The sequence below is a fragment of the Camelus dromedarius genome, chromosome 4, assembly GCF_036321535.1.
Source record: "Camelus dromedarius isolate mCamDro1 chromosome 4, mCamDro1.pat, whole genome shotgun sequence".
Classification (NCBI taxonomy): Eukaryota; Metazoa; Chordata; class Mammalia; order Artiodactyla; family Camelidae; genus Camelus; species Camelus dromedarius.
This window is the reverse complement of record NC_087439.1, coordinates 58,937,244-58,960,065: the sequence shown is the minus strand read 5'-3', so window position 1 is coordinate 58,960,065 and position 22,822 is coordinate 58,937,244. Positions and strand designations below refer to the sequence as shown.

General features: G+C 31.6%; 1 protein-coding gene across 6 annotated transcripts in view; it reads right to left on the bottom strand.

Moving 5' to 3' along the window:
* Positions 1–6,743: 6,743 nt before the first annotated feature.
* The window catches only part of GULP1 (GULP PTB domain containing engulfment adaptor 1), a 253,310-nt gene continuing 237,231 nt past the window's right edge, over positions 6,744–22,822 (bottom strand). For 4 of the 6 annotated variants that reach the window (XM_064484972.1, XM_064484971.1, XM_010991800.3 and 1 more), the window contains 4 exons: positions 21,392–21,616; positions 19,591–19,729; positions 15,466–15,560; positions 6,744–9,558 (listed from right to left, as the gene is read on the bottom strand). In XM_064484972.1, the coding sequence (XP_064341042.1) occupies positions 9,487–9,558; positions 15,466–15,560; positions 19,591–19,729; positions 21,392–21,616 (531 nt within the window). In that variant the 3' untranslated portion in view covers positions 6,744–9,486. The remainder of the gene's footprint in view (positions 9,559–15,465; positions 15,561–19,590; positions 19,730–21,391; positions 21,617–22,822) is intronic. The other 2 variants (XM_064484974.1, XM_010991818.3) reach the window with 1 other exon arrangement.

Below are 22,822 nucleotides of genomic sequence, written 5' to 3'. Positions count from 1 at the left end.
AACTTTCATATGTAATGTAGAGCAGTGTTAATTATATTTACCATGTTGTACATTACATCCCTTATACTTATTTATCTTATAACTGGAAGTGTGTGTCTTTCGACTGCCTTCACCGAATTTCTACTCCCTCCAGCCCCAATCTCTGATAACCACACCACAAATCTGATCTCTTTTTCTATGAGTTTGTTTGCTTTCGAATTATAATTGACCTACAATACTAAGTTAGTTTCTGTTAATAGTACCATATGTAGAGCTAAACTAGTAGCGGATAAAAAAAAGCAATGTTTATATGGGTAGGCTAACTTAAAAATATTGTGTCGAGATAATCAACATTTTGTAGCATTAAAAACGTTCATTAAATATTAAGACAAACTCCTTTTGGGAATTTATTTTCATAAAAAATTTGATATAAAAACAAACATGTTTAATGAATATATACCTATTCATTGCATTTTTTTTTTTTAATCTGAAGTTCTTACAAAAGCTTAAATGTAGTGGATCTGTCTGTCTCTCATCCTGAATCTCTCTGGAATATTGCTATAAATAAATAGAAATCACATTTTTCCACATCCATAATTGCCTTGGCTGTAAATCACATATTAGCTTACAACTATTATGGAGTGTCAATAATGAAGTAAAAAGTAACTTTATGCAAAAATCTGAATATGTATGTACTTTAAAATGAGAAAAAAATGTTTCTATATGATGACCTATATTCTATACAAAAGTCATATTTTGTGATTAAAATTTATTTAAGCAGAATAGAGCTATTTAGATGCAAACCCAGCTTGACTGAATATAATGATTTTGTTTGCAATTCTCTTTTGAGACTCTGTATCTAAGGAAATAGGCAGTGTGAAATTGCTGTTCAATATTGTCTACTTTAGAAGCACATTCTGTAGTTGGCTAATAACCTTTCCATATTATGCTGATCTGCAATTTTTGAAACCATATTTTCAACCCAAGTAGTTGGCATAATTCTAAAGCAACTGCTTTATTCGGGGAACTCTGGCTGCCATGATTAGTGGTTTGACTACAGTATTTCCATACAAGTAAGTTCCCACTGATGTACTTGTGGTTTCACATATACCAAATAAATTCTGGGATGAGTGCTGGATGGAAAAGATTGTTCATCTCACAATCATCTTTCTGGCCACATAGACATACCACAATCTGTATCAGAAATCTGGAAATTTTGGCAGTCATAAATATACAGTATTCTTGCCAATATATATTCATTATTTAGACCATTTTTGTTTGATGTTTTTAGTTTTTAGGAAATGAGAGAAAAAGAACTATGTCTCTTAAATATTTCCAAATTTTTTATTGAATACTCCAAACTACTTTAATAATTGACTTAGACCAAATTCAGAGTCACATTTCTAGAAGCTTCCATTTTATATATATTTAGAGAGAGAGAGAGAGAGACTTCTCTTGCTGGAAAGGGATCATAGTCAAGAGTGGAGATGAAACCAGAGTGTAGACATTTCAATTGTCCCTTCAAAATATGTGCAGTTAAGGCACATAAAAGAATCAGTGAAGGACAATAACTTGTTTTTTCTTTCAGTCTATACCCACCCAGGAGAACAGACTCTAGTCAGCACAATAGGACCTCATCAGAGAAGCCTTTTAACATAAAGCATCTGCCCTAAGTTTTAAAAATGTGACTTCAGTTTTCCTCTTAAATACCATCGCAGCTGACCTTTTGAAACAGAGCTGAATTTTCTCTCTGCTCGAAATTGCTCATTCTCATGTAGAACAATCATCAATTAATGCATTTATTTTAATCTCGCTTGGCCTTTCTTGAGAGCAAGCACATTCCAAAATAGCTCTGTGTTCTTTAAATCCTAGTTACAGTTTCATTATACATCCAAAAAATGAATTTGCTATAGCAGTGTTCCTGGTAATTGTTAGAGGGAAAGAGAAATTATATTACATGTAAGTAAATATTAACTATTACATGATATAAAAACCCTGTTGAACAGCCTGTAACAGCCTGTAACATGTAACATGGTTTCCTTTTCCTTTTCCATTTGTTTTGTTTTGTTAGTTGTTAGACAATTTTCATGCAATGCTTTTTGGGACATTTTTGTACATTTTTCCTTTGACCTTCTAATTTTTAGTTGGGGAACAGTACGGGAAACAATCTGGTTTTGATGGAATCCCAAATTTTTGTGAGTGTGTGTGTTCTAAATAAACTCAACTAGGTCATATGACTCATGTGCTTTCCATGGTCTCACTGATTTTATGTCTACAAGCTTTCTAATTAATTTTATTTGATCATATAGAGATTCTTACTTTTTTTTTTAATGGAACTGTTTGCTAAGAAAGAGGTCCTGCTTTAGGGTTTTTGGCAAGATAACTTCAAAAGTTTTGTACAGATTTGATCAATTTGCATAGCAAAAATAAATACTCAAGCCCCTTGTGGTTTTCAAGGACAGCTGTTTTCTCTAGCTTCAGCTCTATGATTAAGCCTTAAGGAAGGGAGTCAGAGTGATGAGAAATGCAATTGCTGCCTTTAGAAGATGTAACAGGAATGCTGGGGATTTTTAATGTTCTCTGTTTTTCTTTTCCTTATAGGCACAGCCATAAAAAAAAAACACCAAAAAAGCAACACAAAGGAGTATAACACAACGTATGTCACAGGCAAGTTTTATCTGAATAAATTTCAAGATAATATTCTAATATTCACATTCTCACATATGAAGCTTCATTATAAAACCTAAGCCACATATAAGCAGGTTGTAGTAAAATCCAGAAATACAACAAATTCTCTGGGAATCTAAATATTTGTCTCAATGTAAACATATTTAAGAAGACTTGTGTTTTGAGATTTCAATATAGGATTATCTTATACGTTTCAGCATTTTTGCTGGCATTTTTAAGGTCTGATATTTACTTGGAAAGATGGCAGTTTCTGAAATCCTTTGAGACATGCATCGTTTATCTGGAAGTTATTCTGAAAATGAGGAAAGCCATGAATACTTTTGAAGAGAAGCATTTCTACCCTGCAAATATGCTCTGAGGTTTGTATCTCTAGGAGTAGGGAAGGTTGAGAAAGGAGAGAATATTAGAATCATGCTTTTGTCTTGCATTCAACTTTATCATGAGAGGACAGAACCATATACACAGCTTTTGAGATTAACAGATACAAAGACTGGGACGGTTTTGTGGTCTCTGCTGTCCTTTTATGGACTATAGCCAGCCAAATGCACTATTTATCTAGGAGCCATTGAGTCCACAATTATTTATAGCTAGTATGGAAATAAAAGATGAAATCTGATTTCTATGACAATTTTTAAAAAAATCCTTAGTTTATTTGGAGAACTTTCTTTCTTTTTTATGCTAAGAATGGCTAATGTTCAGCAAATTCATAAACCCCATTACATGACTTTCCCAAAGTCAAAGATTGGTCTAGAGCTGTCACCGTAAGTGTAACATCATAGTGTGAAGTTTTAAACCTCAGTTCAGTGGTTCCCTGTAGATCAGACTGAGTTGTTCTAAAGCAAATGCAGTCAATAGAAGTAATCTTTTAAAAAATTACTTAAAAACTGAAGTAAGATATGGTTCAGAAATTTTCAAAGTCAAGTGATTCTAAGAAAGTGATACTGGTTTTTCTAAATGTCATTGATGGCAGGAAGTCATGAAAGAAATGGCCAGCTTATCTTCAGATATTTTCCTGCTTAATTTGTTTCACATAGAAAAGATGAAAACTGGAGGCATTCCAGAGAACTAGGGGGAATTAAAGTGGAATTACTGTAGAAACAACTTTTTACGTAATTGCATCATACTTATTACTCCCTACCCTGCAAATAGTCCAAATTGTCTGAAAAATGAACAGGTCAAATATGGGTGCATAGTGACTTTGCCAAGTGTGGTTAGTTGATATCTCTGAACATTGATGACTAACCCCTCACTATCAGTCTCCTTCCATTCCTTGCACTGTCTAGTACGTTTGTTTTTAATTTAAGTAGATATCAAGAATGAAATAAATGAAGAACTAAATAGCTAAATGAAGTGTGTGTGTTTGTGTATGTGTGTGTGAGAGAAATTAGTAGAAGCTGAATCTTTGCCAAAATCTCTCTGCATTCATACACTTCTTACATGTATGTAGCTATTTAATACCAATTATTAAATGATACTAATATTAAACAACTGGTTTTGAAAAGTATACATAAAAAAGCAAAATGACACAAAACACTGGGAAGTCATGACAATTTTATGTTAGTCCCAGAGTTACATTAATTTTTTTCACCTATTCGTAGACTTGGCCATAAATTTCCTCTATTTTTTTCTTTCAAAATGTAGCCAAGAAACAAACATCTTTCGTTGCTTTCTTTGCAGGAAAGAACCAGTATCTGGATTATTTCCAGGCCATCCAGACAGCTATTTCAACTGGAACAAGTGACCTTTGGAACAGACTAGACCATAGCAGCCTGGCCAGACAGAGGGGAGGGAGTAGTCAACTGGGAAGGGCCCCAACATGTTCCTGTGAAATGTCATTTGAAGTAGGAGGACAATAAAAAGCTAAGGACAAATAAATGAACTTAAAAATATTTAAAACCACTGAAAACTGTGCGACCAAAACATGGGATTCAAGGAAAGACACAGCCTGAGTCTTCAGCTATCCTTCTTTAATACACATGCTCAACAAATATTGTTCTCCACCTGCTGAGTACGAGCAGTGTCCCTTAGTTATACAATATTCATCTTTCAATCTTCACAGCCTTGCTGAAGCTATAATAATCAATAATCAATTAATAAAAGATATTAACATAACTAATAAATTATATAATTCATATAAACAATAACCAATTGTTTTTCCTCCCTCAACTGGGCCAGATTTCCTTAATCTATGATCTATGGTGGTTAACAAATGCTCACAGACAATGTCAAGATCTTTATTTAGCAAATCATTGCTCCATAAGATAAAAGTTAAAATATTGGTAAAGATTTCATCAGAGAGAACAGAGTGTTTATCTCCTAATATTTACTCAGAAGGCATGTTGTTCTTTTCTTTCACAAAGAGCAAAAGAAAATTTAGTTCATGTCATTAGCCAGAATCATTAACCTTTTACTGAACATTTATGGATAAAGTGTTGTACTAGGTACCAAAGAAGATACAAAAATGTCAAAGCAACACTTTGTTAAGACTTTTGGAGAATAAATAGAAGAGTTTAAAAAAAAAAAACTTTAATAAAACACATTTAAAAGATGTTTCTAAGACAATATTTTATTAATTTTTGCAAAATGTATTAATGATAAGTTGATAAACTACAATTTATGGAGAAAATTCTGAGATCTCAGAATGTCCTTTAATAGAGAATTCATTAGGTCCAGTGTGCACTGGGGAGGTCTTTCAAGAAGATAGCTCCTGCAGCTTCTGGCCAGGCTCCCTTTACTGACAACAACAACAACAACATTTAAAGCCTAACACAAGCTCCAAGGTGCCTACAGAGCTGCTTACGAACTGGAAATGTTTGGCTCAATGAATTTTGAGTGTGCATCTGAATAAATATCAAAGATGTGGCTAAAGGTAAATATAAGGTAATTAGCAAAGTTTTAGTGATACAGTTGTGGTTGTGTTATTAGCTCACACAAAACCCAGTGATAGTGATACAGAAATAAGAAATTCAGCTATTTCAATTTAACTTGTAGTGTCAGAAAAATCTGAAGTGAGCTTTTATTTTTAATTAAAAATATTTTTATTGAAGTATAGTTGATTTACAATGTTGCAGTAGTTTCTGATATACAGGAAATGACTCAGTTATACGTACATATATATATATTCTTTCTCAGATTCTTTTCCATTGTAGGTTATTATAAGATATTGAATATAGTTTCCCGTGCTATAGAGTAGATCCTTGTTGTTTATCCGGAGTGAGCTTTTAAGCTCAACTCCTTCTTAAGTATGCCTTCCTTTGTATACTATTTAACTGTGATTTTGGAAGTTGTTCTATCATGACCTAGAGTGGAAAGAAATTAATTCAGAGAAAGGTAATGTCTTCTCTTATTTAAATAATAACCAATTTCATAAACATTCACTTGAAAGTAAGGAAATAGAAGAATATAAATTATTTTAGGAGGTAGTCTCCTCATTAAGAGTAAGGGAATCCCATTTCAGATAAATTCCAGAGAAAAAATGCTTTGAGGAAGGGAATTCTGGAAATGGGTTACCTTTGGACCTTAATAACATAAGATCAAGACATGGAACAAGTGTATACGAATTAAGGTTTGTGTCAAATTGATGAGATGGGCATTGGAGGGGGAGGTTCTAGAGACATTTGTCTGAGGTTATCTAAGGAGGAGAGGACACTTAAAGTGAGGCACTTCCTGCATGAGACACAGGGGTCCGAGGGCAATACTAACCTTGTCCATATCAACAGTGTGTTAGTTGCCTGTAAAGAGTGCAGTTTGGGTGGAGTCTGGGATTTAGCTGTCAAAATTGAGTCCAAGATTCTTCAAGTAATTCAACCAAGGCTGAAACCCAAAATCATGAATAAATATTGAATTTGGAACTATAGATGGAAACACTGGAACAGAAATATTCACAGACGATTTTTTCAAGGTTATGTTAAGTAACATCAAAAAGAGTAAAAATAAAAGTCAGTATTTAGAAATGCAACAAACACAAAATCTATCAGAAATTCTATCTGAAAATGAATTTCCATAATGTGGCTAAAATTAAAAAAAAATTCAAATCCAAAATACAAGACACAAGGAGAGATGAACACTATTGTCATTGGCCTGTCTTTATGTCTCACACTGGATAGCTAACATTATAGACACTAGCCAGTGCGAGGTACCCAAATTTAAGCATAGTTAAACATCAATGTTCTCAAGGAAGTTTTTGGTTCACACAATACTTTAACACATAATTGGTTTTCATTTATTAATTCATATACTTCCCTTACTTTTCCTTTAAGACAATAAACTAACTGAAGGCAAGCAGCCTGTCATTTTCAGTTTCACAATGTCTGTTAGAAAACTTACCAGATGTTCTCTGACCCACATAATACATATTATTCACACAGAGTGGGCAGTAAATGAATTTTCTTGAACGGATGGATGAATTGTTCCCTGGTGTGCAGAGGCTGTGCATATTTGTCCCGTGTGCTGTTAAAATACTTAAATTGTGTTTTAAATAGCTCCAAAACAACTTCATCATAGTCCAATTAGCTACAACTCAAATCCTCAAATTATCAAGCCCTTCTTATAAAGACTGTCAGCCAAGATGCCCCGTGTATTACTAGGATAAAAAGGCTCTCCATTTTGAAAAGAGATATCTACATAATACGGTTATTACACCAGATGCTTCTGGTGAAAGGAATCAAATTATGACCACTCTCACCAGCAGGACCAAGTCCATTATATTCACAACTGAATGATGCTTGATCATAAAGCTAAAATGTGTGTGGGCTGTAAGAAATGCAGTTAAAGGTAGAGCCGTTTCCTGCTTCTTTCTTTTTCTGCCATTCTTTTGGCTCCAATTGATGACCAGGAATATCTGACATGAAATTAGCTTCAGAATGAGTCTAAATTAGAGGTTATTTAATGAGTAAATTATACAATTTAATTATTTAAAGTCATTTATTCTCAGCAAAATCAAACATATCATTGAATTTACATAGAAATACAATTTTCAACTGGATCTTCATAAAAATGCATCAGTGAAATAAATGTTCTTAATTAACGACCAATTATGCACTATTTAATCATGCCAGTAGCAGAATTGATTACCATTAAAAATTGGTAAAGTAATATATCTTAAATGTGCAAATACCATCTTAGTACTCTATTGTGTTACCATTGATAATAAATTGCCACTAAATATATACCTATTACATAAAGCTTTTAAAGTACAATAAAAATACAAATTCTATCTGTTAAAAAAAGCCATAGATATGGCTTCTAAACATCCTCATTATACAAATTCCAAAATACTATATGACAAACAAAATTATAAAGACTCTTCTTTATGAAACATATACTACCCTCTAATTAAGGTACAACTTAGCAGGTAACAGAGAACAAACAAGAAGGCTTATATATACCATAGAATATTCTGGAGATACATACAAATATAATATTGCATAACCATATTTGATTTCTTTTCCTAGTGAAAATGTATCTTTAGCACTTGAAGAAAATTCTCATGACTAAAAGAAAAGAAAAATTTTTGAGATCTACCCTCCATCTAAGCTCACATTTTCATTAATTTAACTTATTTTTCTTATAATATGATAAACCTAATTATAAATTTGACCATAAATTTTTGCTGTGCTGAGTACTTGAGTCTGTTAAGCAATGGGCAAAAGTGTGGGAAACAAACATTTTTAAAAGTCAGAGTTCATCAGCACATCGAGAAGCAGGTGCAAGAAAACGTTATTATTCATGTTAAAGACAAGACTGAGCAGCAATTTGATCTTCGTGAAAAATGAGATTCTGATTTTAACACAATGAATAAAATTAAATTTGCTAAATAATATTGATGATTCATAAAGAACAGGTGCCATAGATTTTTTTAAAGTATCAAAACTAATGTGCCATCACAAAATAAGCTTTGGTGAGAAAATATTTTATCAAAGGAGAAAATATAAGAAGGATAGTCTTATTCAGTGAGAAAAAACATATTTGGTAAAGTAAATATGGGTAATAGATACTGCAACTATAGACAGCATATATTACAAATGTTTTTAAGGAAACATCAGATTAGGTGATGTTTAGATGTTTAGTAATTTAACTTATCTCACTAGAAATTAAATTTTAAGTGTTTTGTAAATAGCAAATTTTCAATTTTTTCCACAATCTTTACTTACGAAATAAATAAAATATTTAGAGTATAATTGATAATAATAACTAACATTCTTACCTTGCATTTACTAATAAATACTCTAAATACATTTGGTTTGTTTCTCATTGGAATTTATATTTTTGTTAATTTACCTGCTAAAAATGACCTGGTGGTGTTACATTCAAAGTTTACATTTTTCCACTAATATGAACAACACTTCATACATAAAATGACATCTGTCTAATGAATGGTAACACGTTTATTGGACTGAATATAGAACATATTTAATTTGGAATCTTTAGGACTTTGGAAGGTATCATTAAGGTATGGCTTCTGGAAAATCATCAATAAACTAGCAGCCTGGAGAATGAACATAAATTTAAAGAAGCTAATTATTTAGAACTCAGACACAGGCAGATATTTGGATAATTTTTCTTTCAATGATAAATTCTTCTACAACAGAAACAGAAAGGAACAGAAAAGTATGGTTTACTTTACAGTGAGTTGTTTTTATAACAAAATGTTATATAGGTCGACAGTGAATTGTATGAGGAAATTTTACTGAAATGATTTTCAAAAACTTAAGATATTCAAAAATATATTGGCACATGTATAATACCTGTCATAAGTAACGTGTGATATATATGTATATAAAAGAAATTAAACAGAATCAGGACCTCTTGTTCTTGACATCAGCACCTGCTGTCTAATGGGTCGAGACAAAACACTGTGCCTTCAAGAGTTAGTCCCATTTTGAACCCCTCCTGTAAAACAAAGTCAAATCATTAAAATAGGAAATGTTCATAGCAAAAAAATAAATAAGTAAATCTGTCAAAGAAAGAGACTATGAACAAAAGTTGAAATCTTTATGCTTTCATCAACTAAGAAGTAAAAGTATATGTCAAATATAGGCCTGTCAAATTCTTTTTAAAAAGTCCTTTTACTCCCATTAGCATTTTAAATGTTTTAAATGTGCATGAGGTTAGCACACATAAGAGACAGAAGAAAACAGAAATACGTGGACTTAAATATTTAAGACTGAAATGTTTCTTTTCAGAAAAGTCTACTTATTATGTCATTCTATGGTCGCTTAGATCCCTCGGCTTTAAAGGTCAATATTCACTTAAATATAAGTAAGACAGTGCGATCTCAAGTTGATGACAGCCTGATAGTTTTCACCTTTTCCACCTGGTTACTGCTGTTTGGAGCCTGCTAAAATATTTTCCCTAAATGCAATGCCGTGTCCTGTGTGGAGCAAAGAATTGCAGACCATTTTGCCACACAGAAAACTGCCTCTTCCAGTCTTGCAGCTGCTTGTAGTTGCAAATTATTGCTTTGAATTCCTCACCTCTAGCATGTCTTAGATGTTTCTGGAGGTTAAATTGCCTTTGATTTATTGAGAGCAAGTATATAATTTCCATGAAAGGTTTTTTTTTTTTTCCACTGAAGATTTTGAGTTAAAAGTGGCAAAGGAGTCTGTCCTCTACTCAAACCTCTCTTCTTTTCTGCCATCTCTGGTCTTATTACCTCCCCCATCCCCACCCCATTGTTCATCAAATAAAATGTAGACAACAGTCTATTCTGGAGGGAAAGAAAGTATCTCTCAAAGAGAAAGCTTTTATCCTCTTCTGCTTTGTGTGTTTTACTTATAGACCATATCTACGTGTGTTAGCCAGTTTCATAGCAATTTGTATTTCTTCAGATTATTTTTCATTTAGAACTGGTATTTAACGTACTAATTATAAATCTGATGTAAACAGTATCACAAACAGGAAGAAAATCATTACAAAATGCAAGCCACACCTTTTTCACTATTAATGTTCAGAGAACACTTTTCATTATGTCTACAGCACAAAGATCACACAGCAATGCCATCACTATGAGGGTTTTTCGAAACTACTTCCCTGTATTTGGAATACAAATTATACTCAGTTAAGTAAAAGACAGAGTACTTACCACTTTTTAAAAGCCTATTCTTATCACAAGAAGAAATATTTTGTAATATGTATGCATACTTTTTAAACGGCTGCCAAATACTTAGAAAAGTCAATACTTTAAACTGAAAACATTATAAATGAATTGTTTCTAAAATTATTTTATTTAGATATTTGAAGATCTATGTACTATGTCATCTCCTGGTATAGGAGACATAGATAAATAGATAATTCGGATGTATACCTTTGGAAAGGTTTAATACCATTTTTTTTTTTTTTAAAGGGGGCAGTGATTAGGTTTATTTATTTATTTATTTTAATGGAGGTACTGGGGATTGAAGTACCTCCTGCATGCTAAGCACGGGCTCTACCACTGAGCTATAACCTCCCTCGATACCATTGTTTTTTAAAATTTTATCACTTCATTCTGAAAATAAACCACTATCACTACAATTACCCTGGAAATACTATTTAGCAATGTGTTATCAGTATATGAAAGGCAGAACAGTAATCAGAGTAAAATAGGGGTCGATCATTATTTCAACAACAACATAAAATGTATGTATACCACTTACAAGAGTATCTCAATAGTGATTTTATCAGGATACTTTTGGAGTCCCCTTAGAGTAACTTTCTTATCCCTATTGATAGACACATTGTTATACAGCTCCTTGGTTTTCTTTCCTCCTAAAATAAAATTTTCCACACATTTTCTGACTTTTCCTTCTAGGTCTCATTTAGTAAGTCATGCATGATTTAATGGATTCTGAATCCTTCCAAGGTTTCCATATCCTCTTGAATTTTAAACCTCTGAATGAAAATAAAGTTATAATTTATTGAGTGATGAAAATTATCATGAACTAATATCAACAAAAGAATGATATTTACTATTAACATATTATTCATAATACACTTTTATATAAAATATTTTGCCCAATTGGATTTTCTTATTTTGAAATACTATTAACATATTATTCATAATACACTTTTATATAAAATATTTTGCCCAATTGGATTTTCTTATTTTGAAATTGAGAAAAGCATATTAAATGAAGGAAAAACCACTCTTGCAACAATAAATATGTATGTCCTTTGAGTCTCAATTTTTTCAACTTATAAATTTAAAAAACAATTTTAATAATAATATAACTATATACTATATATAACTTATTTATGTAATGCATTACATATATTATATATAAATGTCTAGACTCTTTTTTTAGTCTTAGCAGAAAAAGCTTTATTGAGTCCCCATAAAACTAATTTAATAATTTTATAATGTTCTATTAATTTTAATATGATTTGTTTCCTGTATTTTATGATTATGAATAAGGTTGACTGGATGTTTTTATCCATACAGATTTTTCCATACTCATATTAAAAAGTTTCTGATATCAAATAGAAATACAAGGATTAGTAACAAATTACTCTCCAAAAGGATTCTATGAACTGACTCGGGCCCAGGAATGATTTTCAGTGCTTATTGCACCACACTTTGACTTGCACTGATGTTAGTAAAAAATAAAATGTTTAATTTGCTGGACTGAAACAGCATTTATTTGTATTAATTTGTATGTTTTCCTTGATTAGACTTCACATGCCTACAAGCATGGAGCCACTTGCGGTCTTCTTTTGTGAACTACTGCTTTTTAATCTGTTGACTATTTAGTTTCTTAATCATTTGTCTACTTTAATTATGTGTATGTGATGTGCTTATATATTTTTAAAGAGAAAATTAGAAAGAACTATAGAAGTTCTTCTATAGAAGACTCTATGTACATATTTTTCTTTCCCTTACAAAAATTTCTCTCCCATTCAAAAGTCTCATAAATATTTAATTGTATTTCAAACATTTTAAAGTGCTCGATGCCTCTAAAATTTATTTGGGTATTTGTTGTATGTTTCAGCTTCTCCTAAATGATTAGCCAATAGACTTAACAGCATTTAATGCAAAATTCTTAGACTTAACAGCATTTAATGCAAAATTCTTTCACCCTGCATTGACTTGCTTTTTAAAAATGTATTAAATTATTATAACATACAAGGTATGCTTCTGGACTATCAATACTATTACACTGATTTGCCTGTTGGTGACATTTACCAGGAAGTTAAAATTATGTCAAATCGTATAATGACATAATTGATTTCCAATAAATATCTAATTTTCTAACAATTCATAAAAAATACGGCTTAACATTTCTGCTTAAGTTCTTACGTTCATGAGATATTTCTACGATTTCTTCTGAAATAAAGGAGGAAAACCAAAAATCTCAGTAGGTTTATTAACACAATATGGTTTATACAACCCATTATACTGTATTAAGTTTTTACCTTCTATGCAAAGATAAAAATAGTAGCTAAATATGTGTTTTCAATTAATAAAAAAAGTCATCATGGACTTTAGATAAAATACTGTTTAACTTTAGTTAAAGTGATCTTGTAAGCAAATAGTGGACTAAAAGAAACAGACAAGCAATGAGGCGGACAATGCAATAGTGACTAAGTCATTGAAAAAATAACTTCAAAATATGGGCTATAAAACCTCTTTAAACACAAGTAATAATCAGACATATCGATATGAAACTTCTATCTGAATATCTACTAAATAAAACATGCAAATATTAATTAAGGTTTAGCTTTAAGGTTTGTTTAAAATTATTATGAAAATAATATACCAACCATCTCTGGCGCTACCCACCATGAAAGCAGAAAAGAATAAAAAAAAGACATCAAGAATATATTAGAAATGACAAAACAAAAACCAAAGCAAAAATACCACAGTGTAACATTATTTGACTAACATATCATTAAATCACTTCAATACAGCATTTCTCAAACTGGGTTCCTACAAAATTCTGGAGATGTAGGCTTATCTTCAAAAATCTATAAAAAATGTTTGTTTTGTGAAAATCTTAAAACCATTAATAGAAACTCTTTGTGGTTTGCATACTCTTTGAGAACAAATACTACCACATCAGTGCCCATGTTTGTGCTTGTTCCTATGAAAGTATTAGTCCCAAGTAGTACAAACATAATTGGTAAAACTAATGAAAAAAGAAATAACTTGATTTCATCTGAAATAAACAAAGCATTCTCAGTAAATCATCATCCACTATTTGAGTGAAAGTCTCATAGTACTTGAACTATAAAAATGAGGTGGGGAAAGTGTGTCATCAAACAGGACGCATGCTGAAATTAACAGAAGTTTGATGTTGATGGTTTTAATTTCAGCTAAGTAAAATGATCCATGCTTTTATATTTAAGTTCTTCATTTCAATTGTATTAGGTGTTGTAATTTTCCTTTATTTAATTTATAAGTTTTGAATTAATAGTTGTAAAAGAGCTATAAAGGTAAGTTGTTTATAAGTTTTTTGTGAATATTTAAGATAAGTTATAATAACAGTCTAAGTCAATATTAAAGATTTAAAATAATTTTTCATATAAAAGAGAATTCTAAATCAACTTGAGAAATGTTTTAACATAATCTCTGAAAACCTCAAGGCATGTTAAACAATACAACTTTTAAAATATGGGCATTATTATATCTAGAACAATAAGAAAATTCACATAATACCTAGAAAAGAAGATTGCTTCATACCTGCAGTACAAAATAAGTGAAAGGATATTTATTATCTTTCTAGGAAGTAGTATTTTATCAGTGTTAGAAGATCATAATCTACCCATTAATTTTTTCCCAGGAAATGAAGCATAGAGTGACTGTATTAACTCAGGCCTAATAAATAAAAATCACTCCTTTTCACATCTTCTCAATCAGCGTCATATAATTGCTCTCTACCTGAATTCTACAGAGTTCATAAACTTTTTGATAAAAAAATAGAATATAATAGCATCATCAAAATGTAAAAGGAAATAAAAAGAGAAGACTTTACTATAGTGCGTGTAAGACTACTTATTAATCATGGCCCACTGTACAAAGCTTTTAAGACCAATGTCTTCAAACTCCCAAAACAATTCAGAATTGAAAAATAAAAGGGAGGAAAGTAATGAAAACCCAATTGGACTACATTCCTAAAGAATCTGTCATTGGGTGTCTGCTTTCTAAATTAGAGTCCAGAAGTTATGAACACAATTACAATGTTTCCTTTTCTTTTTTTAACACCCTCCCCTTCCTTTGGAACTCTCTGTTTTAGCTCTCAGCTCTTTTTTCTTTAATTAATTGAGGTAACATTGGTTTATAACATTATATAAATTTCATGTGTACATTATATTTCAGCTTCCGTATGCACTTCAGTGTGCTCACCACCAAAAATTTAGTTTCCAGTCATCACCATACAGCTGACCTTGTTTACAATGCTTCTTTTTAAGAGAGACTGATTTAATTCTTACAAAGATTTTCCTTCATCCACCCATTCACAATTTTGAAATTCATAATTGTTGAGACTGAGATTAAATCTTATAAATCTAGTGCAATGACCTTTTCATTTTTTGGATTTTGAAATCATGAACCATTAGAATTCATGTAATTTTGTATGAAAAAACCCATCTTATTACCATTATAAATTGCACCCCTAAGAACAAAACACAACAAAAACTTATCCCCTTATCCTTAGCATCTGTCTGAGTTTTTTAAAACTAAATGTATATTATTATTTTACAGTAATTATTTTAAGTAAGTTTTTCTAGTGATAATAATTCAAGGAAAGAGTAGTTTTAGTATACAACATTCTCTTAGTCTCACAGAAAAAAAATTATGGGCCAATCTGTTAAAATAGTCACCTGCATCTCATCTAATTTTGATTGAATGTCTGGAGGGAAATCCCCTGCTCCACAGTTAAATGGGTCAAATGGTTCTGCTCCAAACAGGTCCCGTTCTAAAAGGAAGAAAATAATCTAGTAAATGAAATGACAAGGAGTGAGTTGGGGTGAGTTAGATTTCAAAGGCAGGATTATATAAGGAAATTCTTGTATGACCAAATGAGTCCCTATTCACATGTACACTTTATCCTGGGCTTTCGTGAGCTTAGACTAATTAGTTAAACATCAACAAGGAAGAAAAATCCATTTTATGATGATGTAAAAACCGGTTACAAAGAATTATTATTCAGAGATGTTTCTGTGTCTTTAAAGACTACTTAATATCAAATTCACCAAATATTTGATACTTTATATATTACAATACCTACATTTCATTGAAGCAATTTGAATGTACTAACATTAATGTTTTACTCACTGAGACTTCCCTATTCCATTTATTGATGACTCGGCAAAACAACAGTGAAGCAATATGTAGGACTGAGTACATTTGGAAGTAGTCTTATTCACAGTTCCTGTACTTTAATCTTACCTTGTCCATCATCTCATGTAGTATGAAATCACATCACTTCCTAGATAACCACAATGAGACAGGTTCTTTACAAATGTCTTGTATCCCAGAAACAAATTTCTTTTAAAAAAATAGCAGTTGGAGGATCAAAGAGCTCTCTGGGCATATATTTTAAAGTGTGCATTGTTTTTTAATCACTAAAGAAGGATCAAAGTTAAAACTGATGTTTGTAACTGACAAGACTATAGCCTAGTATATGACTGAAAAATTATTTTAAAATTAAGAAATTTCTTTCCTCTGAATCATTTCAAATGCAGCCTTAATTGACAAAAAACTAAATTATATATGAGCATGAGAATTCATACTGTATTAAGACTTTCATTTTTCATGAAGCTATATTCTATAAATTCAGTGCTATGTAAGAGATAAAATTTATGCTACTTGAGTTCTACCACATCCTCTAAATCACTCTGTGACTCTCATTATTAAAGACTCTTGCTTCCCTAGCTTTAACTTTTTTTAGATACATGTATTAAATTAGTTAATAAATGTAAAATTCTTAGAAGTTTCTGGTGCTGTTAAGTATTATATAAATAATTTAGCATCCAAACAAAGACACTTTTAAGAATGAAAGGAGTGCTACCAATAGTTTCACTAGGACAAAATGCATAAGCCAGGACTGTCCTAGATGAGTGGGAATCTATTGTCACCTTACATAGAACTAATGGGTATTATTTTTGTTGTTACTGTTTATTTTCTTCTGTCTGATGTTTACTGTAGGCAATAAACCAGAACTTAGAGAACAGAGGAACTTTTCTTTGGAAGAGTATCCTAGGTACCACGACACCACAAACACACCAAACAATGCTTTACACGTGGTAGATGTTTGTTAAAAGAAATGAATTAGTAAAGAAGTGGAGCTGATCAGCAGAAACAGATTTTCATCACACAGATTTTCTACAGTTAGGATTCAAAATCACCAGGGATTTGATTTAGATGGGCTTAAAGGGGTCCTTAACATTCCTGAAATGCAAGGCAAAATTTTTTATGAGTGGGTATCTTGTGTTTTTCTGTGAAGAGGTTTAACTTTTATCATAATCTGAAGGGTCCATAATTCCCCCACAAGTTAAGAAATTACCACTTTACATATTAAAGATATCAGTACCATGCAAATTAACATTACAGAGCTCTCTGGCATATTTTGGTCAGCTCAGATGGATTTAAAATTCATAACAAAAAACCATATATGTTCAATTTCCAATGAAAAAAGATTCACTATGTGATTAATAACATGAAAATTGTTTAATCTAGTGTAAGAGTGAAAGAATAAAAAGTAAGCAACTCTTCACTTAGTCATTCTTTCCTTTACCCACTAAATACTTATTGAACATATATTATGTGCTATATATTTTTCTAGGATGTGGATTAGAGCACTGAGGAAAGGGCTTTTAGTCAAGTCCCTTCCCTCATTAATTTATAGTGAATCAGGAAATATAGTATTAAATTATTTAAAGCCTGATACATATTCAAAAATCAAAAATATGTTCTGAAGAACTCCTAGGGTTCTCAGGAAATAAGGAGAGAAACTAACGAACAATCTTGTAGGTTGTTGCTTTTATGTATTTAGAATACAAAGAAAAATAAATGAATGAATACATTTAAGATTTCATTTAATAAGGAAAAAGTGTTATTACTAAAACCCCACTGGATTAGAGTTTTAGACAATTTTACAATTAAAATTGAGGTGAACCATCTGTCCTTAATTATTATGATAGATAGACAAAAAGATGATTGATAGATGATAGAGAGATATGATACAGTGGTAATCAGAACTCCATTTCTATCTATGTCTGTCTGTCTGTCTATCTATCTATCTATCTATCTATCTATCTAATCTATCTATTGATATATTGCTGTATTTACTAAACCGTGGTATTCAGGACAGTAAACATTAAAAATAAAGGAAAGTGTTAATTCAGTTTCTCATTAATAAATCCTTTAAAACCATTTGACCATCTCTGCCTAGATTTTCCAAAGGCATTTCAAACTCACCAATGTCTAAAAGAGAACTCATCAGTTTCCCCCCTCTCTAACTAGTTTTCCTGTTAACAACATTTGGTCTAAAATCCTGAATGATTGATTTTGAACTCTCATTTAGCATCCTGACGGATTATTTCTTCTAAATATCTTAAAATCTATTCACTCTTCTCAATTTATATTCATTATTTATATTACATTTATTATTATATATTTATTTAAGATCCTCCATTGTGGATACATTGCTAATTTATATTTCAAGTTCTAGCATGGAACCCAAGTCTAGTGTATATGCTAAACAAGTGCCCATTAAATTAAATAAATGAATGACTAAATCAGTGATGAAGTCCAAAGAAGTAAAAAACAGTGGGAAAGTAAAGATGTGGAACACTCATAAGGACAAAAAAATACACCATTATGAGATCAGGATATTGGCAATATTTTCTAAAAACACACTATGACATGTATATTATGGATATCACCTTGAAAAAATATTTTGCATTGACAGGAAATATATTCAGAGGAATTTAAATATACTATATTTCAACTTATGTAAAGTACTGAAATATTTTTGTACACTGATTTTTAAGTCCCTAATGTTATTACTTTGTACTTACAAATTAGTCTTCTGGAATTTATTGAATACCTAAAATGTGCAATGCATTTTGTTAAGTTCCATAGGGGAAACAAAATATAGGCCCTGACATGGTTTACAGCCTTAAGCTAAAACTTCAGAGTTATATTGAAAATGTCTTAAATGTGAACCAGAGAGGATTCAATAAGGTTTAATATGTAAAACCCTCTTTTCTTCAGTGTCCCTTGGGACTTGATGACTGATCATGGCCATTGGAAGCTATGCTTTCACATTGTGTTACAGGGCATAGAGCAAAACACAGTCAAGACACTGATAATACCCATCTGTTAGATACTTTCTAATTTATCATTAAGAGACTTTTAAATTCCTTTCAGATATATAAAAAGTAAATCAGAAAAGCAGTGCATTTATAGCTTTTTAGATATCAGAGAAAGAAGAGTTAATAGATAAATGAATTACATAGAGTTAATAAATAAATGGAATAATAATAAATAATAAATAAATCATGGAATTCATATATTTATACATTTCTTTAACTAAGACTATGCATAAACTCTATGATAAAAAAACTTAAACTGAGCTCTATAAACGTGTCAGAAAGGATTAAAATAATTACCACCAGAATTGTTCTTAATCATTAAATAAGTACATTAAAATATAACTCCAAATACAATAAAATATAATTATTTTATAATATAAATAACCCTAGACCAAAATATCATTTTTCATAAAATAGTTTCAAATGCAAATAGTGATGTCTATAGGCAAATTCTGAATTATAAAGTAAAATATAATTAACTGAATTTGGCACATATATATAAACATAATACTTTGGTGATTAAAATGTTCAGCAAGTTTGTTATGATAATTTCCTGTAAAGTGTTAATTAAATATTTAAAATGTACACAAACATAGCGAAGAATATTGATTTATATAGAAAGCTTACTAATCTCGGTAGATCTACTAGGTACTGGAGGTGGCTGTGTGCCATTGCGAGTAGGTATTGAAGACTGGTGTGATACTGGAGAAAATGGAATCATGTCAAAGATGTCAGTGGATGGCGACTTAGGTGTCACACTGCCTGCCTGCAAAGAAGATAATAAAATTAGGGCAGTATTCCATGTAGACAGATTATAAAGCTAAGTATATCATATACATATAGAACATATATAAACACAATGACAAATGCAGTTGAGTCATATGAACTTGCCATTCTGTAGATCAAAAATAGTTAAATATTGGCAATTTCATATGATTGGACCACTTATGTGCCAAATGCTCACTGGCAAGAAAATTTCTGTGATGGCAAAAATGGTGACAATACTATTCTAGGTGGATACAAAAGATATATTGGATTTTTTGCATATATAGAAATAATTGGCATTTATATTAGAGAATTGAAAACATGTTAGGAACTATGTAAAAACATGATTTTAGTAATGTATTTTGCATAAGATTATAAGTTTTAGACAGAAATAACTGAACATAAGTGATGCATCTTCTTAAATATAACCATTCAAAAGCAATTGATAACAATTTAAAAAAAATTAGGGAGTCTATTTCAATTTGTTTATAACTATAATGGCAGTCAACGATCATATTCATTGCAGTGCCTTTTATTCTTGGAATAAGATTTCATCAAGTTTTCTACAATAAACAGCTACTTTGTGAAATAAATTATAATCACTAAAATATACCACCAAAATCATTAAGTTTTTTTGGACAAATCTGGACTAGGACGTAACATAAGAATGAGAAAATCATTATTTTGTTTGTCATACAGGAAAAAATATACATATGTATTATATATCATTTATTAAAGAAAGAGAATTCCCATTTTGGAGAGAAATACTGAGGAAAAATTTACCTTTCCTATAAGAACATGGACATTGTTTGGAATTGCTTAGCGGTTCACATTAAAATTTGTATTTTTAGAATACTTTCGTTTTTCGGCTTCACAGATGATGCAAGTAATGAAGAAAACAAAGCTGATTATGTGTAATGAGTGATGGATTTGCTATTCAGCTAACATGACTATTAGTACATTTTTTTCATGCAGAAAGATTGCTGTCATCTCCCCTTCTTTAACAGTTTTAACGGTTTACTGTATCAGTCGTAAGTACCACCCCAAAGACTCAGAGCCAAATTTATCCCTCAGCTCTTTCCTCCTACTCAGGAATATTGTTCTAATCATCCTATCCTTCTGTTTCATCCGGCTTCCATCCCTCTCCTCTTTGTCTAAAGATATCCAAATATTGACAGTTCTTAAAAACAAAACCAACCAACCAAAAAGGCCTTTACTCAGTGCCTCGTTACTTCTCTAGTCTCTCATCTCCCTTTCTCTTCCCTTTAAAGCTGAGCTTCTCCAAGGAGGTACTACATTTTTTGCCTTTTTACTTCATCCAATCCTCAACTCATATCATTCTAGACTTTGCTCTTTTTGCTGAACTCTACTGACAGCTTTTGCCAATATCACTAATGGCTTAATTTCCCAACTGCCATATCTGATGAATCCCTGGAAATACTTATCCTATTTCATCTTTTTGTTGATTTGTACCACACTCTCTACTAGAAGCTCTCTGATACCGATGACCAAAGGATGCAAAAGTGGCACACAGAGGTCCCAGACTGCATCACATCGATTCAAGACATACCTGAATTTTTTCATTACTATATAAATGGCATATTTTGGAGGAATTAAAAAAATAAGTGGGAAAATAAAGAGAATTTTCTGTTTAGTGAATTACATGAGGTCTTGGGATGCTGCTCTCACTGACTGGCTTGGGAAGGCCACATTTAGAAGGTGGTGGTATTAATAGTCCCAGTGACAGTCTGGAATCAGGCGAGTTGACAGGAGTGACAGTAATGGAAGAAATATTTAGACAGGGAGATGAATCATCAGTATTACGCCAGAAAGAGGGTGAGCATCTCTGAAACCCGTGTTGCTCATGATCAGACATTTTGTGCTGCAGCTGTAAAGGAACAACAGAGAAATATACTAAGGAGAAGAAAGAAGACACAGAAGAAAAAAGAAAAAAGTATATATGAATTTATTTATAAAGGGATATTTTTTGAAAATGATGTCATTCCAAAATAACTTTACTAAAGTTAAATTGTTTGAGTAGATTTTCCTATTGCAAGTCTTTCATTCTAGATTGTTTAATTTGATTTTTCACTGAAATACTGCATTTTTAGATATTTAAATAAAATATTGCATTCAATATGACTTGTGAGGAAGACACTGGAGAGGAAAACAACAAATGGTTGAAGATTTCTTTCTAAGAGAGCCTCTGTGTAATGGGGGTGGGGAGGAAGGAAAGCAACAACAACAAAAAAATTCACTGAAGTAGGAATAAAGTCTAGTCAAAAGTTAGGACTTTGTAGAATTTTCAAAAAGGGCTACAACATACATTTTAGATTAAATCCTCAAAACATTCTTTTGCAGTATTAGTCATATTATGTCCTTACTATAATAAAGATAGGGAAATCAAGGCACATTGATTCTTTGTTACTTACTCCTCCTTAAAGTAAGATGCAAAACCAAAATTCAAAACACCCTGACTCCAATCATGCCCTTTCTATAGGTAGTCAGTTCTAAATAGTACAACTTTTGTGGGATGCGCAGAGGGAGTTGTCAAGCATCTCAGTAAATCAGAGAGATAACAAATAATCAGATAAAAAGCAAGTAGTACACTGTACTGGGTCTGCACATTAGTCTTTGGATGACTTTTGGAAGCTATTTCCATTACATCACGGAAAGCTACTGTCAAGAACTGAGCTGCACAGAGCTGAGTGGCCAGAGCAGTCAGTTAAAACAACCAAAATAAAAATATGTAATAATTGAGCCTTTATTCACTTACTGGGATAGTGTAAGCAAGAGGCCAGAAAGAAGGTGCTGACCCCATCAATGCCCCATTTTTTCCCAGTGAATGTCACTGGGCAAAGGTCAGATGTATCAGGACAGAAGTAAGACATTATCTCTCCTGAGGGAGCCCTGAACAAAAGGTTTCTGCTGATTTTGTGTGTGTGTGTGTGGGTGGGTGGGGGGGGGGTGCTACTGGTGGGGAGAGCAGAGGGAGGAAAAGGGGAAAGAACTAGGAGTAGAAAATATTGAAAACTGAGTTAGTGGAGAAGTGTCTTCAAAACCCCCCAAACATGGTCTGCGTGAGGCATTTAAG